The sequence below is a fragment of the Hippoglossus hippoglossus genome, chromosome 9 (genome assembly GCF_009819705.1).
Source record: "Hippoglossus hippoglossus isolate fHipHip1 chromosome 9, fHipHip1.pri, whole genome shotgun sequence".
NCBI lineage: Eukaryota > Metazoa > Chordata > Actinopteri > Pleuronectiformes > Pleuronectidae > Hippoglossus > Hippoglossus hippoglossus.
The window spans coordinates 4,538,307-4,557,243 of record NC_047159.1 but is presented as its reverse complement, the minus strand read 5'-3'; the positions used below and the strand labels follow the sequence as shown (position 1 = coordinate 4,557,243).

Here is an 18,937-nt window from a genome sequence, read left to right as displayed (position 1 = left end):
TTTCTTTTTGTGCACACAAGTCTGAAAACAGTACTGAACAGGGCTGGATTTAATAAGCTCGACACAGACTGGAAACCCTGGAACTGGTGCAGTGGCCAACGTAGTGGAGAGGCAAAGGGGCATTTAATTAGATCTTTTCTCTTCAGTTTCCATCCGCGCAGCTTTAACTCCCTCATTTCCTCACCTGTTTGTTGGTAACTGCTATATAATTGATCATATATTTTTATATATATATATATATATATATACCGGGGGGGGGGGGTATAACTCAGGGAGACAGGGTGACATTTTGACAGTGACGCTGCCTTCAGAAGCTTTCTGCTTACAGACCATTCTTCCAATTATTTCAAGCCAGCCCAAACTCACAGCAACATTCGATCCTCTGAAGACAGCTATGTGTCAATATTTTCACTTAACATCATCACCAGCAGCACAACAGTGACCACCCCCCCCCTAATGGATTTATTCTGCTCGATAAATCCGCTTTTCTAAATCTAGGAAATGCATTTTCTCACACTCTCCAGGCACTTTGAGGAAAAAATCCATTTTGCAGCACAATACTGAGAAATACAGGTTTTCTCATATCAAGCCATAAAATACAAAGCAATGAAAGGCTTTAGTGTTACGTAGATTAAAATGGGACTTTTTCTTAGTAGCACTGGTGAGGCTTCTCCCACAGAAGTTTAGTTTAACACAATGACTCCCATCAGTGTCATTTACGCCTGTTTGTTTAATCCTCCTCACTTGGTTGGACAAAGTTCCCGGTGGTGGAGAAGCTGAGGGAGTTCACCTCACTTTACCGAATCATTCTCTGCACCACAGTGACTCCCTCTGCATTTTTTTTTTCCAGAGCAGAGCAACTGTCTCTCGAAACTCCCCATCGAAGCCTCCTTGCAGCACGGCACCCGCTCAGAATACAAAGCAGGAGGTCGTGAAAAACCTCTGCAGAGGCTGAGCAGTTAGGATACGCGCGCGCACACACACACACACACACACACACACACACACACACACACACACACACACACACACACACTGAAAAGTTACTGTGGTTCTTATATCTCATGATTTAGAACATTGGAGTGGTTTAAAGAAAAGGTAGAAACCAACATATCACCTGTAACTAACTGTGAATATGACAATGGCACTAACATGCAACTAAGCTGTGCCAGGTGTGTTCAAATTCCAAAAAGTAAATTTAGAAAATTGTATTATTTCTCTTCTCCTTACAGTCACCAGATGTCAGCCTGAACATTTAGACAGTGTTAGGGAGAGAAGCTCCATGAGGATTATGTTCAATTAATGACAACGAGGAAATAAAGTCTTTATCTTAGCAGGAAAAAACTTGTATTAAAAGACAGAGTACATGTTTAAACACACATTTCTCCATAATTTCCATTATCCCCTCGATTCACGCGCTCTCTGTAACTCATAGAAGATAATGGTAGCTTTTATTGCTCCCTACTGTATCTGTTGTGAATCATATGACAATCAACAACGTGTGCAACTGTCCGCACCTGAATCTGAACATCCCGTAGCTATGATTCACATTGTAGAAGAAAAATAAATCCCTTTTAGACATTAAAAGTCAAATTGAGAATACGCCTTTACTCTCTCCACGCTGCTATCTTTAGGCCGGCATAATAATGATTAAAGATGAGTCAGGATGCCGAAGTAGATCCCACTGTGGGATACACTCCACATCACAGGCTGCAGTGTAGTTCTGCACAATAACAAGTCCTGATGAGAAAAGGAGAAAGGAGCAATCTGCCAAAAACCTCTCAGCAGCTGCACTGCTAAACAAGAACCTGTCTTCTCTTTACAATTCCAATTTACGCACACTGGCTCTAATCAAAGTGGACTGACGGCTGATTAAATGAAAACAGATTGTGGCCACATATTATTTTCTTGCTGTTTCCAGATCGACGGGACTGACAGCAAGTCTCTGATCCACGTAGTCTCCTTTATCCCGGGCCTGTAAATTGGCATGGGAGAGGCGAGTCTCTGAGGGCACCAGGCCAAATCTTTGAGGTAGCGCGCCCGGTCTCACTAGACCCTGTCTGCCTGTCAGAAAAGTTGCACCTCGCTCACTCTCAGTATCTTTTTCTTGAGGATTTCAGAGAGATGGGATCCTTCAACCAAAACGACTGAGATCGCTGAAGGTTTATTAAGGGAGCCTCTTCCTGTGGAGAGATTTGTATACACACCACATGTGGTTCGATCCTCGCCCAATAAACCGATGGACATGTTTATTCACTTCCTGTCCATTCAGGACGATGCAGTTTATAGTGCTCATAAAGTATGCATAACAAAATGCTAAATAATGAAAACACAAATGCGACAAATTGAAAGATAAGTGAAAAGAGCATTAAAGGAAATCAAACAATATTGATTAAATAATACAATTGTAGCACAAATATCATAAACACACATTTGGTAAAAGCCAGTGTAAAAAGGTCAGTTTGGAGCCGGGCTGCACGATATGACATAAAATCTTTATCTGAATGAACTGTCACATTTAGTTTCCCTGCATAGATCCCATTTACAATTCTCTGCCTCCACTTTGCTCACATCAGCCTCCAGGCCTGCCCACAAATCTGAACCATTACTGTGAGCAGTCACCTAAGGGGGTTGTTCTGATCGGACGTGTGAACTAACTTAACGTCGAGCTGTGTCAGCTGGTGTGGACTAGAGCATGTGTTGATATTCAGGGTTGGATTCGTGCTGGATTTCACCAGAGTAGGATCCTACAGACTGATACTGGCATCTCCTCTGCCCCTCTAAAAGTCTGTAAATAATCTGTACTGTCATTCTTTCATTTCCCATAGAAGATATTTGTTAATTCTTTGTTTTTCTTATTTTGGGTTTGTCTATTCTGGGCTCGAATGTCACATCAGATTCTTGCATTTGTTGTCTCCTCTGTTTAAGCTATGCATCTATAAAAAAAAATTAAAATAAAATTACTAGCAGAGATACATGCAGCCAGCTTCAGAACCATGGACAGCCCTGTGTAGGTGCCCCACTGTAAAAGAACTTAAACTGTTTCTAAGTGTTTCCCCGCTGCTGGTATAATTATGAGTTATAATTGTGGAGGCTGATTATTAAAGTAATCTTCAATGCTTTGTTTGTGATGACTATTTACTTTTAACAACAAGCACTCGGGTAGTCAGCAGTGCTCCAGGCACCGTGGATTTTCCGTGACTTTCTCTCCCCAGACCTGCTGGAGCAGCACCATCTATGTGTTCCCCAGCATGTCCTGACTTTCAAAATAAAGTAGTTTACCAGAACAGTCATGCTCTATCTAAGAAGACTCTAAAATACCCAACCTCCTTCACTTGGAGCAGCCACTTAATGTCTGAACCTCAGAATAAATAGATGAAAGCAGAGATGCAATCCTGAGGCCACTATCCTGACACTCTGCACCACTTGCAGCTCTTCAGCAGCTACTGGATCCTCAAGTTAATTAAATGAGATTGTGATATTTTATTAAGCTGTGATTTTCTACCTGCAGATCTGCTAAGTGCCTGCTCTGATGGGTCGCTGCTGCTTTGGCAGAGCTGCTTGTTCTGCATTTTAAAAACAGTTAAAAGTTAAAAGGCTACTTCCTGAGCACCCAGACTCCTGGTTTGTTTGTTTAGCACAAACATTTCCTGCAAGGGCCCTGAAGCACTTTGGGAAACACAGAGAAATTTAAAAAATCAATACCAAGTGTATACGGTGAAGGTGTAATGTCTTCTGGTTCTTATCAGGACTCAGACGGCAGGTTTCTATATTAATTCTGCCTGAGGTTACACTAGTCAAACCCATAGGTGACAAAAACATGCAGTCTGTGCTGTTATATAGCAATGTGACATTTCTCAGATAACGAACAACTACAGCAAATTCTCCTCAACTTCAAAGTGGCGCACGAGCTAATCACGATTATTGTTTTTAGATAGTCTTCTACAGCCGCATGAAGTGTAGTTAATTAATTCAGTAGATGATGGTTCCAGATGGGCCAATATATTCTCTCAGTCAGTTCACACTGATTTGATGACCCACTTTGTCAGATACTGAAAAACTGCTGCGTCTTCACAGCTTTTCTTTAGAGCTGTAGTGAGTCACAACTTTTACCATCTCGGACCAGTAATTCAAAGACGCTGCCATTTGTTCACACAAATTTCAAAGGATGCATAAAAAGTTAAATGTTACCCAGACAGACAGATGGATGGATGGATGGATGTGAGGATCTCGTTTGAGTAAAAACTGAAATTCCAGTAAAAGCACGAACCTTGGCGTGGACAGCGTAGGACGCCAGGAGAACGGAGGCCTCGGGCGGACAGTGAATCTCCTCCTCCAGGATCCGCCTCTTTACCTGAGGAGACGCCAAATTTAATTAGCTTTGAGACACAACCAATTTTGTTATGCATGCAACCACCTGAAAAACAAAGCCCTCTTCATTCCGCCTAACACAAAAATCCATTCAGGATTAACCATGCAGCTAATGAATGTTCTCTGCCATTTAGTTGTTTGTTGAATTATAGAAGCTTTTCACTGTTAAATGTTGAAGCAGCATGGAAGACATTTACAGAAAGGCTGGGACTAATACCTGCATTATAAATCAGGAGAGGAAGTTTATGTCTTTATTTTAGTTTAAATATTACTCCTCCTTTTGTGTTGATTTTCACGAGAGGAACACAACGACTCCTGACTCAGACACAATGAAAACAGTCTTGATACCTCAGAGTGTGACTTTCTGACACAACTTCTGACATCCACGACTCTATTCCCTTAATTCTAATCTGTGAGTGTCACATGCAGCTGAAACACAGTGTTCAGGAGTGTTCAGGAGTGTTCAGGAGTGTTCAGGAGTCACAAAAGGAGTTTTTATGCGCCGCACACCAGGTAAATAAACATGCAGGTACCACAGCTACACAACACTGGCACTAGCTCAATTCAGAGAGGACTGGAAGGAGGACAAACTGTGCCAAATAAATTTTGTACGAGTTAAGTATCACACCCACATGGGGACCTATTAGAAACTAAGCCAGGAACTATGTACCTCAGCCAACAGTACTGCATATGATCTTTAAGCCGCTCCAGGAATATGGGCTTGCTAGTCAGCAGAGCACAATGACGTGACAGAGAGTCGGAGAAAAGCTCCCGATGATACTGTAAGGAGAACCGCCCGTTCTTACAAGAACTGTTATTCCTAAGCCCCCAGGATTTCTGACTTTATGTTTGTTTTGTTCTCCAATTTATATCTTAAGGAAAGAATGGCTCATGTTTACAGGGGATGCCTTCACTGTCATGGATCACTGTAATAATATGTTTTCCTATTAAGGGTGGAAATCCCCTTTAACAAGCTCCTTCCAGATTAAAGTGCCACTTCTCGCTGGGCGTCACATCCCGAGCTCCGTCACCTGTCAAACTAATTGAATCCCAAACTTGTGTAGCTACATGTATAGACCACAGAGCTGGATTGTAAGGTTGCTCAATTAAAACTGTGCAGAGCTGTAGGTACAGTGTGTGGATTTTTTGGTTGTTATCAGAATCTTGCCTTCAAGGTTACACAGGGCAAACACGCTTCTGCCGTAGTTATGCGAGTGAGCAATTTAATGCTTCAAGCCTTATCATTTGCAAAGCCAGTCATGCTGTCTTCTCGTGTTTCGAACTAACACAGGTGTGAAGCCAGAGGTGACAGCCCCTCAATCGGGGGGTGAGCGCTAAGTGGCTGAGCTGCAATCTGGTTGTTTACAAATGACACCATGTTGTTGCAAAGATTGCAGGTCCAGAAAAGTGTCTGTCAGTGTGTGAGGCGTGTGTGTGTGTGTGTAACAGGGTCAGTGATCATTTCTGATAAGCACTAATCCTGCTGTCGTGCCTGTGACACTATTTGAATGAAGGCCTGCTCCCGACATCATGGGAATTAATGTCAGCAAAGTTATAAGGAGACGGGCGAAGCGAGGCGCTGCACATTTGTTTTCTTCGCCCCTTGTAGCTGTGAATGGATTTAACTGTTGAGTAATTTGTCAGCTGTAGTCGTTTTTTTAAGCACGGTTTCCCTCTGAAATAAATAAATTGCTCCGACTGCCTCTAAACGGATTAATGACACGGATACACCAGTTTTGAGAAGGCATGTGCCGCTATCCAAAATCCAACACCAATGCTCTGCTGTCTGAAGCCACAGCACAATGGGGTGAGTGTGAAAGGAGTGATTTGGAAGACGAGGATCCCATGGAGAATATGTCATTAACTGGGCCAATAACTAAGCCCCTTAAAGCCTAATTGGTAATTGATAAATGTGGCTGGTAGTACTGGGCGACGGGAGCCCGGTTACAAATCTCATCTCTTGTGAGCAGAATGGTGTTGCAGGCTCCGCGGGAATTCCCCCGGAGAGTATTAAGTGGAGAGAAAGGGCAGCGGTAATATGTCGCACATTGATTCCACGCGGCTGCACACAATCGGACGGGGACAGAAAGTGAGGAAAGTGTAAGTCGGAGAGTGTGGATGCGTGCCCCCTGTTGGGACCGAGTCCGAACAGTAAGGAAGCCACAGATACAAGAGCGTAAGCCAAATCCCCGGTGGGCAAGGGTGAAATGGAAAATGTGAAAATGGCCGAGCTCATGGGGGCTCGTGTTTTTATAAACTTATTTTCTAAAGTATTTATTTTCTAACTAATTAAGATCACACTCGCTTTTAAGGGTGTTTTCTTTTAAAGCCTCAAACACAGCAGACCCTCCAGGAAGATTACTATCAAAGAAAAAGAGATTTTTTTTAAGTGTCTGCCCACTAGCCAGACAGTAATCCACAGCTTCCTCTGGGAGGCTCGGTGGATTTTAGGGTTAGCTGTACGCCCGTGGCAATTTCAATTTAGAGAGCAATAGAGAAAGAAGGGATGCTGTCGGTCAACGTACGGGTTAAGTCTACAAAGAACCTTCTTGTGGACTGATGAAGTGAAACCGATAGGAAGACGACAAGTAGTCACTTTTGATTTGATTCACCGACAAAAGAAGAATATAAAACTCTTCAATATGACCAGAATGAGAAAACAGGATGTGTGTACTATGTATAGTTACTTGTAAGAAGAAGAGATGCTGTGTAATATCTTGCACGAGCTCCTCCTCTGCATTTTCAGGGTAAAACTTTGCCAGGAAGTGGAGGGTAATCGGTTCCTCCTTTGGCACCTCCTGATCCAGAACCTGCGACGGTGAACCAAAACAAGCGTTAAGGGAAATCCATTTCCTTTTCATGGCTGCTACACCTACTGAATATCAACGACGGTTACATGGCTCAAGGCTGTTAACAAAACCAGTGTGATATTAGAATCACTTACCCTCTTTTCCATCTTCAGCCAAGCAACGGTGTCCTTGATGTTGTACTGGAGCCCAAAGAACCATGTCTCCCTCAGTCCCAGAGCTCGGCATACCATGTCGAAAAGGTCTTTTCCTTTCCACTTGGACTGAAATGTGCAAACGTTTTAGTCTCGGGACAGTAACTCAACGAACATACAAACGAAATTTCAGTCTGTTAGAGCAAAGTTTTGACAGTAAAATTCACATCATGCCCCGACTTCCCCTGATGTTTTAAAATTTTCAAGAGGACAGAAACACATCATTCTTTTATAAGGTTGAAGATTGAAAACCCATTCATAAGATGCAACGTGTACTGAATCCAGACATCCCAGCATTTCTATCATTACCTCGGTCTCTGGTTCAAAGCTAGGAGCAAAACATGGTCTCTACGAGGCAGCCATATGAGGCCCACATATCCAATTTAGAAAGCTTTCATCTGCAGCCTCGGAGATAAATCAGGGTACAAGCTACTGTCAGGAGTATTCACGGTTGGCGTGGGAAAAACGTTTGAAACTATGAGAAGTGTCGGCTCCACAATGCGGCAGCAGGGTTTGCAGCTGGGGCCAATCGAAAAAGTCCCACGCAGGGCAGAATGAATATTTGGTCTGTATGAGCTACACCTTTTTTTATAAATGCTATTTACAAAAACCCATAATTGATCAAATTATCACCCCGGGACAGAAAATAGAAACCCAAAACTAGCATCACGCTGCTCTTTGTAATTACAAACCGCACACTTCGGCGGGGTTCCTCCCTTTTTAAGTACAGAGACGGTGCCTGCAAGTCATTTTGATGGCTTTCCGCTCTGGTATATAATCAACCAAGTCATATACTCATCCAGGGACACAGATATAGGCAGAATATTCTGTATCAGGCACAAACATGACATGACGCTCATGTTAACACTGTAGGGGAAGCGATGCACACTTTCCTTTGCAGCATTTCGCCAAAGTCTTACACTGCATTGGGCTTCGCCACTGAATAATGTTCCTGATTCCATTGCTGCATACAACAGAGATAAATTATCAGCGATATGGAGAAGCTGCAGAGCACAGTTCAAAGTCACTTGCTGCCACCTAGTGTTGAAAAGAGAAACTCATATATCTTCATATGATACAAACTTTGTACTAAGGTTGGGAAATAAAACAATATCAATATTTAGTGCAATATCATTTACAGAAGATATTAAGTTAAGAGAAGTGTACAAAATAAACAATGGACAGTATATACGAAGAGGGATGAATGGGAAATTAATACACTGACTCTAGTGTGTGTAAATCAGCTGTAGTAACCAGGTTATATGTACATATGTATATTTGAGTGTTATTTACATTATACAGAATATGTATGTAAGAGTTTACATGTTAAAGACATTTATTAGATGGTGAATGTGTGTATGTTACTGTGTGACTTATTAACTGTTTGGTAAAGTGTAGTTTAAAACCACAACCTTAACTCAGGAGCAAAAAACCTGAACAAAACAATAATGTGACATTTATCGTGATGATTAATGACATCGACTGATGTGAATATGTTTATCTACATCATTTACAATTGCAATAGAATAATGGGTACTTGTACTCGGTGCTGTGTTTACATGCATGTACTTTCTTTACAGTATGTCTGCTTGGATTAATATCTATCTATCTATCTATCTATCTATCTATCTATCTATCTATCTATCTATCTATCTATCTCATTTACAGTTGCAATAGAAGAACAAGTGTGTGTGTGTGTGTGTGTACTTGGTGTTGTGTTTACATGCACTATATCTACTTTCTTTAAAGTATAGTAGCTTGGCTTAATATCCACTTATCTATCTGCATCACTTGCAGTTTAAATAGAACAACAGGTGTGTACTCTGTGTTGTGTCTAGACTATAAATGTGGTATTTGGATGAATAGAGGTAGAATAAACCTCGGTTGCAGGACAGACCCTCACCTCGCAGCTGAACTCCATGTCTGACTCCATCGTGCAGATCCTCACGTTGAAGTTCCTGCTCTGTTTCCTCAGCAGCGAGTTGAATCCCAACTTGGCAGCCAAGGCACTCGCCATGACGACGACCCGTGCAGGTGTCTCCCAGGGACTCACACTCCTGCAGGCTGCACTTTACAGAGAAGTCATCTGATGGAGGCAGCAGCAGATCAACACCTCATAACTTGATGCTGGTAAACTTCTGTTACACGTTTACCTTTCGCACATATTACTGGTTTGTTAATGTCTTACTCGCTTCACGTGCTTTTAAAGTAGTTTCTTTTGTGAAGTTCACTCAGGAAACTGTTTACAAAAGAGCTAATGATTCAACCAGACTTGCTGCTAACGCTAAAGCTAAATAAAAAAACAAGTTAGCTAACTTTGTTTCCTGTCCACTGTTGGCTTTTGTCTTTCGCTGCAGTCGTTCTCATCTATACTGTGAAAAACCTCAGCGCTTCCGTGAAGTTATAAATCCAGCAGGTTCCCTGTGTGTGTGGGGGGGAGGGGGGGGGGGGACACTTTGGTTGTAGCATCGCATCGCCACAGGTTCTGGAGTGAAGCTAACTGCTAGCACTCATCTGCTAGCTAGGTTAGCCCCACAGGCAATGCTGCGTTCATGTGCCGTCCGGGAGTGTGTAATAACAGTGTAGCAACTAGTGAAATACTCTTTCAAGTTCAAAAGCTCATAATAAAACTGTTTGATCAGATTTAATGGTTTTTGATAGCCTGGGTTATGTGGCCTCAATAAAAGAGATTTACATTGATACTGAAATAAAGAAAAAACACACAAATATACAGAAATTAAGTTACTTAAAGGTCATTATTTGTTGGTTAATCTAATAATCAGCTACTATTTTGAAAGTTAGTTAATTGTTTGAGGCATCGTTTAAGGAAAAGGGGGGGGGGGGGGGGGGGGGGGGGGGCTACTGTTTAACTTTGCAAAAGTTGCTGCTTCTCCTTTGAGAGGATTGAACACTTTTTTACCTTGATCACATACTTCATACATTTATGTTTTTTGGACTGTTGGCAACAGAAAATAAGAAAAAAATGATGATGTTCCCCTCGACCTTTAAGGCAGTGTGATGGTGTAGCTTTGTTACTATAAAATAATAAAAGCAATAATAATAAAAATAATATCAGGTAAGCTTTATTTCAGACTCTTGGGTCCATATGAGTTATATAATATACAAGATGCAGCACAAGAATATATCAAATACAACAACTATCCCACTTAACAAGTGGGCTACACATGGATTTAAAAAACATAGACTTTTGTTCCACTTTTTCCAAAAACAATGTTTATTATGATCATGTTTATTGACTCAGTTAATTGAAACATAAAATCATGCATTTTCCCATTGTCCATCTGCAAGCACAACAACAACTAATAATAATAATAATAATTGGTTTCGTCACTAATTAATTAACAAAATGACTTATTATTAACCATTATATTAGGTTTTTAGCTCTTTGTAAAACCACACATTAATTCTTCAAAATATTCTGTACAGGAATTTTCCAGCGAAGTCCAGTAAAGTTAAAGCTTTATTTTACTGCTATAAAAACACTCTGATTCATAAATTCCATGTATTCTGTATTTTAATAAAAAAATAAAACAGAATCTATACAGATATTGTATTTGACATGGTACCGTTAACCCTGTGTTAACTAGCATATGACAAATACAATTTGAAACTCGAACCTTGAAAATCCAACTTTCCGCGGTACCTGAAAGCAGCAACCCGTCCCCCTTTTTTCCCTCTGCCCGAATCAACCAATCACGGACCGCCTCACGCCGCACACCCCGCCTCTGGCCCGGCCCCCTGCGCCATAAGGGGGCGGGGCCGGCACAATGAGGTAATCGGGGGGTAAACAGAAAAGATGGCGACGTCTGTAGCCGGAGACGCGCAGCAGAGCCTCAATGGGATTATCTCCGAGCCCCGCGACAAGAAGCTCACCGACCTGCCGAGCGAGCTGCTGGAGCACATCCTCTGCTTCCCCGTCCTGCAGCACGGGGACATCTGCAACGTGTCCTGCTGCTGCAAGCGGCTGCACGACGTCTGCCACGGGAGGGGGACGGTCTGGGGACACCAGTACAAACTCAGGTGCTCGTGATCGTGTCGTGATCGTTTCCCCCCCTCTCTCCCGGTTCCTGCTCGTGTGTGTGTGTTGTGTGTCAATTCCACTTTCACCCGGGAGTCGGACATGTGTGGTTTGTTGTGTGTGTGTGTGTGTGTGGGGGTGGGGGTGGGGGGGGAGCTGCGTTTGTTTCCCCTGCGAGCTCCCAGGCAGCTGTCAGCCATTGACGTGCTGCTGCTCATGCACCAAATCCAACCAGGGCCAGTGTGGAGCTGCAGGCTGGTAGTGGGTGAAGCGTGGGGGGAGCTTCTACAAATCCCAGTTTGATCCCAGTTTGACACCAGAAAGACAGAGAAGGGAAACTGCGTGACCTTGGATGCAGGAGATTACAGCTCCGGCCAGAAAGCTGAGCTCTCCTCCTGCCTCACTTGGCTCCATGCTGCTGTCCTCAAGAGAAATGTGCAATATTCAAGATTCAGGACTTCATTGCAACACAAGTCAGTTGTTTAGACATTTCCTCAGTTTGCCCACGAGGAGACATTGATACACATAACCCCCCCACCACATAAAAACCACAACATACATCTGTGGATGTGAAATAAAGAAGAAATACAGGATAAACTCAAATACAGTAAAACTAGTGAGAATAGCTGCTTTAAAAACACACTAAAATACAAGTAAACTATTGCTTTGGAAAGTGCTGATGCAGGATTGAGGATCCATTTAGTGATTTGATGATGTCATGTGTAACATCCCATATTACTTACTCATCTTGTCCTTTCTACTTACTGCCACTTGTGTTGAGTAGTAGTTTCCCTTTCACGTATCTTATTCTCAAATCTATTGTTATTTACTACCAGGCACTGGTTCTGAATTACTGGGTATAAACTTTATATTTCCATTTTTATTTGCATAGAATAAGCGTATTTTCCCTTATGTTTTCCGACTGTATTCTATTATATAGGACAAGACCTAAACCCAAGTCTACAGCATTTAACAGACAAGTCTTGTTCTGCTTGAGGCCACAGGCTGCTGAAATGATTCTGTGTCCCCAGAGTTACTGACACACCAGTTTTACTGCCTCTGTCAACAGATGGCCGCGGCTGCAGAGGTTTTACCGTCAGAACGAGTGCTGCGACTGGCTCCGAGAGTACAAAACACGCCATCGAGTGGGAATACAGATCAGACGGACGGTGGAATCCATCTCGAAGAGATTCTTTACAGAAGTTGTAAGTAATTTATGATCTAGAATGGCTCTGAGTAGAGTGTTTACCTCCGCCAAGGCCCTACAGGCCCCGAATGAAACCACATTTATATTCACTGGATCCAGATCTTTATTTGGATCTGCACCAACTTGCACACACTCATAATTATCAGTCCCCTAAACATGCCTGATTAAAAGTGTTGCAATAGCCCAATCTATCTAGAAAATAAATCTGGATCAGCATCATAATTTAATGGATTCTTCTGTGAGTCATACATTGGCCCCTCCTCTAAATTTCATGGAAGTCAATTAGGAAGAATAGTACTCAGTAGAACGCATACTTCTTCCAAACAGCTCCCTTAAATCCAAGCAAGCTGCTCCAAATTACACTCAGAGATATCACTCCTCTTAACATGTCAGATTGTTTTCATTGAGATCCATAAATGATTCCCTGGGAAATTGGTGAAATAGTCAAAATATCTCTCAGTGAAAATAAAGATCCTGGCCAAATTGTAATGGGTCCTTTCTTGGCCCCTGTCCCATCCTTTAACCAAGTTCCCTGAAAATCCATTCAGATGTTTTCACATAATCTTGATAAGCAAACAAACGTACAGGGGCTGAATCACAGCCTCCTTGGTGGAGGTAATAAGAAATACATCATTATTATCATGCTGTTCCATCAGACTATGTTTCAGATGCATCATTTGATTAAAACAAACACGATTGTTACGTGTCTCTGTGGAATATGCTGGCATGTTGTTGATGTGGCCACATGTTGGTGCAAATAAACCGTGAGCTTTTCCATTTTCCAAACTAACCCAGAGATCTGTAACTCAGCCTTGCGTTGGCCAGGTGCTCGGAGACAGCTTTGCAGAGATTGAGTCGCTCGGGATGCCAGAGCACTTTTGTGAAGACGAGCTCCTCTTCATACTCAACTCTGACAAGAGGTGAGAGCCACACTGAGCCCAACACACAACACAACACACATCACACCATACACACACACAGACACTGCATTTTAGCATCATTAATGGACTTGGGTGTTGATCTCCTGTTAATCCTCCCTGAGACCTTCCTCCGTGACTATGAAAGCTGTTGTGTTGCACACGCTTGTCCTCAGACCTTGAATGTGTGTTTCTGCTGCTCTCTGCCCTTCATCAGAAAAAGCTTGACTTTGAAGTACTATGCAAAGAAAATCCTTTACTTCCTGAGACAGCAGAACATCCTGAGGAGTCTGAAGACGTTTCTGGAGCGGCCTGTGGAGCAGCAGTCGGCTGTAGAAGGTGAGGAATCATAAGCTGCTTTCAGACATGCACCGAACTCCGGATATCCTCTTTAAATTATCCAGAGGGGCTGTCTGTGAGAACACAAACCTCCATGTCAGTTCCTCCTGACATTTCCCAGAGTATTTCCTGCCAGTCCCCTTACTAAGAAATCTGGAGAATCTCTGAGTGAGTCCATGTGAGAAAACAGCAGAATCATGTCCGGGAAATTCCCAGCGAGTGAGTTGGTGTGTTGATGACGTCTTTAACACGAGAAACCTGCAAAAGTGATAGAACAACATTTTAAAAATACAGAGAAAGAGAAAGAAAGAGCAGCCATACACGTACAAGACGTCAACTTTGAAAGACGACGAGATTCAAGGGTTTATTCGAGAAGTTATACGTCATGTCCTTCCTCCTGCTGCTCCACCCAGACTCCTCCCCTCACCTTAATACTCCAGAAACTCTCCAGTTGTTGTTAACCTGCTGCATATTCTCATTTGATTTGTATCTTTGTCTCTGTGCATTAAGCAGCTTTACCTCATGCCTCCCCTCTCTGCTCCTCTCCTGCCCCTCTAGGTGCTGTACTGGTGGATCAGTATTGTAACCCGCTGGCCGAGGTAACACTGGAGAGCATATCAGCCCAGGTGGACGAGATCGCAGAGAAAGTGAAGAAGATGCTGAGAATCAAGAACCCGTCTCACCCCAGTCTGCGAATCGCTCAAGGTGGGCACTTAAAAGTAGGATTGAAAAGATGTTGCGTTGATACAAGTCATGTAAAACTTGAGCCTCCACTTTCGCTGCATAAATGTGATGTGCACAAGATCCATATTTCCCTCTCAGCCAAAGTCTAATGAAGTTCAATCTCTCGTCTCGTAGGTGACTGTTTGGTCGTAGAAGATTCTGACCTCCAGCGGCAGGTGGTGTCTGCCTTAAACTCCGTCTTGTATGAGCAACTTCAATACAAAGGCAACGAGTTCGACTACTACAACCCCCTCAACTCTTACATCCACCAGGTACCTGGTTGTCTGCTTTAAGTCACAAGCTTTTATTTTTTTGAATAATTTTCTTTTTAAATATTTCACTCAACTGACTAAACCTTCTTGGGTTAAATTCAGGTGCTAGTACGCCACACAGGAATCCCCATAAGCCTCTCTGTCCTCTACATGACTCTGTCCCGGAAGTTGGGTGTTCAGGTGGAACCGGTCAACTTTCCAAATCACTTCCTGCTGCGCTGGTGCCAAAAACCAAGAGGGTACAGTTTGACGTTCATATCTCTAAAAAGTCTAAAAGTTATTTTATAGTTTCAGTCATCTCATATCAGTTGAACCTGTTTGTGATGAGCGTCTGGTAAAAACATTTATTACACTGTTTTCCTGCAGGAGTGAGGACATCTACGACTTTGTCTACATCGATGCCTTCGGTAAAGGCAAGCAGTTGACAGCCAAGGAGTGCGAGTACCTCATCGGCCACCAGGTGACGGCAGACTACTACAGTGCCATCAGCACCACGGAGGTGCTGCTCAGGATGGTGGGAAACCTGCTCAACATCGGCAAGAGAGGGTGAGAGAAACCGAACAGCTGACTCCTGAATCTCCTCCGCTGGAGACATGAGGGGGGGCTGAGGGAGGCAGGACAGATAGTCGGTATATGTAGGATGATGATTATGGATTATTCACACATAAGAACAACTTATTCCTTAACTAAAACTATTTGATCTTTATCCCGTCATCTCACAAGACTAGAGAGCAAACACTTCAAAACTGAATTTATAATTAGTGTGCATTTAATTGGCTGCTTTTAATAAACCAATGCATTCTCCTGGTCGAATAACGTCACCTGCACTACTTGGTTTCTTTCAGCGAGGGCAACGAGAAATCCTACCAGCTGCTGAGAGACTCTCTGGACCTCTACCTCACTATCAACCCAGATAACGTGCAGTACCTGCTGCTGCAGGCGCGTCTCTACTTCCATCTGGGCATCTGGCCAGAAAAGGTCACTACACACAACCTGGAATCTGATTTTCTCCGTGACAGTGTTGTTAAAATCTATTATTGTGCTCTTGTAAAGTAGTCGCACAGTAGGTCACAGCTCTCAGCTGATAACAGTCCATTAATGTTTGTCCTTCATCTCAGGTGCTCGACATCCTGCAGCACATCCAGGCGTTGGACCCGTCCCAGCACGGGGCAGTGGGTTACCTGGTGCAACACACGCTGGAGCACATCCAGCACAAGAAACACCCCGTGAGCCCTGAGGTGAAGAGACGCAGCGCTGAGGAGCACCTGGAGGTCCAGTACTCAGTCGGCCTGATCATGAAACACAAGAGGTGGGCTCAGAGTAACATGTGGAGCAGCGATGCTCCTCCTCGCTCTGTGGTCTTTTTATATATGAGATCATTCAAGCATCTTTCCCACCTCCTCCACCAGGTCGGGTTACAACTGTGTGATTTACGGCTGGGACCCCAAATGCACCATGAGTCAGGAGTGGATCACAACCATGAGGGTCCACCAGCTGTCCAACGGTGCCAACCAGCCCTTCTACAACGTCCTGGTGCAGGATGGGACATGCCGCTACGCAGCGCAGGGTATGGATTCTGTACATCCAGGGATCAGTGCACAAAATCCTCTTTCATTTATTTTGCCTCAACTGTAAAAAATAGAACAAACTGATGTGTTTTTTACAAAATAAGCCAGTTCAATTGGAAAACGTCAAGTTCTCATAAATCTATACACAGAATGTTACACAGGCGTATCAAGACGATCTATTCCAGCTGCATGTGGGACAGATAAATCATCCACATACACTCGTGAAGCTGTAAAGCTGCTGTGTTGGACTTAATAGAAATGTCAACTGCAGGTCCCCCACCTAAAGTGACAGGATTTATTAGAGCCGGACTAATTTATGGCTTATCAGATAAATATCGACCAATATGAGCCTTACACGGGCACTAGTATCATTTATATGTCTGTAGATATAAAAAATGTTATTTTACAGAATAAAAATGCCAAAAAGATGCACATTAATGTTTATTTTCTGAATTTGAGTCCTTAATAATTGGTTGTATTTAAGTTTTTGTTTAAGTTTAAGGTAAAATGTAGTTATTTATGGTTTATAAAGTATAAAAATACCAAACGTCAATTACATTTCTTTGTCGTAAGGGTGTGATAACAACATTTTAGGAATCATTGCCTATTTTTTAAATATATATCCATCAGCCAAAATATCGGTATTGACATCAGCCGACAAAAATCTATAGTGTTTGGGCTTTAGTGGTTATTAGATTGTGCAGCTTTCTGAACGTACAACTAACTTTAATGCTTGATAATATCATATTAATAATAATAATAATGGAGTGAAGTTCATGCTGTGTATGTTGACACGGACCAGAATGTCCTATTGCTGCATTAATAAGATTGAACATTAATACAAAGCTGCACGCTCGGTTTGAGGGAAGCTCCTCAGTCGTGCTGCATGTGCGACTTGTAGGTTTTCCCCACTGAGCAGAGCTGCTCTGGAACAGGCTGACTCATGCTGGATGTTCCCCTGTGCTCACCTGCTCACTCTGCGGCTCACTCTGCTGCTCACTCTGCTGATCACTCTGCTGATTCCGCTCTCAAGCAGCTTCCCTTGTTTGTTCGTGTTATCTTTGCTCTCGCCACCACTTCAACATCCACCTGCAGGCTTTGTTCTCCACGGACCCTGAGGGGGGATTTGTATTGATCGATTCCCGGCTGCTCAGTCGGCCTCACAGGAAGTGGAAATAAAATACATTTTTGATAAGCTTAAAATGTTGAAGTGTCAGTTTAACCTAGTTTTTATGTATATAAATCATAGTTTTTTCATTCATCAACAGTCTAGGTTACCATAATTCAGTATATATGATCTCTTATCAGTTTGTCTTCTCTGTTCTTTAGAAAACCTGGAGCCCCACTCAGCCCCCCTGGAGATCGGCCACCCGGAGGTGGGCCGCTATTTCTCCGAGTTCGCCGACACCCACTACGTTGCCAACGAGGAGCTGCAGACACGATACCCAGAGGACATGAGTGAAACCCTGGGCTCAGTGCAGGAGCTCTACCACAGACCGACGCCTGGCTCTGAGAACCAGGAGCCGGCCGCTGCCTCAGACCAAAACAACCACCAAGCCATGTCCATGTAGCAGAGCAGCTGTGACCCACATGGTGCTGACCCAGGCTGAGCCACCACTGGTCCCCCGGGCTCAATTTACTGTCCATTTAGTTGTTGCTCAATTGCACAGACTCAAGGAAAAGAGCATATGTAATAGATGTGGAAACAATTCATAAATGTGGTTTTGTATCGCGGACGGGCTCCTGTCGAGGACTGGACAGATATTCTCAACATATCCGAATCTGGGAAAAGATCCAAAAAGTCTGGAAAAGTCGTTGTTAAATATTGTTAATATTTCTGCTTCAATACTCGTCTCTGAAAACTACAGTATATTTGTTGTGAAAACAAAGGCGTTGTTGACGAGTTCCATTTCTCACAACCCAAAAAACATCAATATCTTAAAATCCAGTTTTGGATAAAGAGTTTGGAAACTCGTCTCAGCCGCCCGCTTGAAGGATTAAAGAAAATGGGTTTGACGTCAACACCTAAGTGGACGTGTAAATTCAGGATGGGTGTCCAGGTGCTGTAAATCTACCTTTACCTAAAAACCACGGAATGCGCCTTTACCCAGAGAGCTCCTCCAGAACCCCCCCCCCCCTTTCTCCCTGCATCCAGCACCAGTCAAACAAGCCCCCCCCAGCGCAGAGCCTAAACCCACCAGTTACAGTGCCACAGAATATAATATTATCAAGAAAAAGACTTTGTAAATTGACCTTTACTTTTTATTCCCTGTATTTTACTCAAGTTTGACGCACTTACAGAAAAGTTTAACTTTCTCATTTCTAGAGTAAAGTTTTTCTTTCTTTTTTTTGTTTGTTTGTTTTTTCTCCTGTATATTTACAAGTAATAGGCTTCGTGTCGAGTCTCATCTCTGTGGTGTGAGCTTGCGAAACAAAAGAGGAACCAAATAAAGACTCTCCTGTCTTAGAATAAGAGCCATGAGGAAATGAGCGAAAAAAA

General features: G+C 42.9%; 2 protein-coding genes across 6 annotated transcripts in view; one reads left to right on the top strand and one right to left on the bottom strand.

Moving 5' to 3' along the window:
• Nucleotides 1-9,865, bottom strand: part of nf2a (neurofibromin 2a (merlin)) — a 25,061-nt gene extending 15,196 nt beyond the window's left edge. The window contains exons 1-5 of one of the 3 annotated variants that reach the window (XM_034594902.1): nt 9,574-9,865; nt 9,276-9,458; nt 7,316-7,441; nt 7,059-7,181; nt 4,271-4,354 (exon numbers count right to left, since the gene is read on the bottom strand). In XM_034594902.1, the coding sequence (XP_034450793.1) occupies nt 4,271-4,354; nt 7,059-7,181; nt 7,316-7,441; nt 9,276-9,389 (447 nt within the window). In that variant the 5' untranslated portion in view covers nt 9,390-9,458; nt 9,574-9,865. Of the gene's footprint in view, nt 1-4,270; nt 4,355-7,058; nt 7,182-7,315; nt 7,442-9,275; nt 9,526-9,573 lie in introns of all 3 variants that reach the window. The other 2 variants (XM_034594901.1, XM_034594903.1) reach the window with 2 other exon arrangements.
• On the top strand, nt 9,784-18,937 carry fbxo21 (F-box protein 21). 3 transcript variants are annotated; one of them, XM_034594898.1, is made up of 13 exons: nt 9,784-9,854; nt 10,981-11,413; nt 12,481-12,616; nt 13,414-13,538; nt 13,753-13,874; nt 14,433-14,579; nt 14,733-14,869; nt 14,972-15,108; nt 15,236-15,415; nt 15,715-15,847; nt 15,988-16,178; nt 16,279-16,436; nt 17,767-18,937. In XM_034594898.1, the coding sequence occupies exons 2-13, from the start codon at nt 11,190-11,192 to the stop codon at nt 18,006-18,008; spliced, it is 1,932 nt and encodes a 643-aa protein (XP_034450789.1). In that variant the 5' UTR covers nt 9,784-9,854; nt 10,981-11,189; the 3' UTR covers nt 18,009-18,937. The 3 variants fall into 3 exon arrangements, with proteins under 3 accessions (XP_034450789.1, XP_034450791.1, XP_034450790.1); XM_034594900.1 differs by having other exon boundaries at nt 9,785-9,854; nt 13,444-13,538; XM_034594899.1 differs by having other exon boundaries at nt 9,786-9,854; nt 13,429-13,538.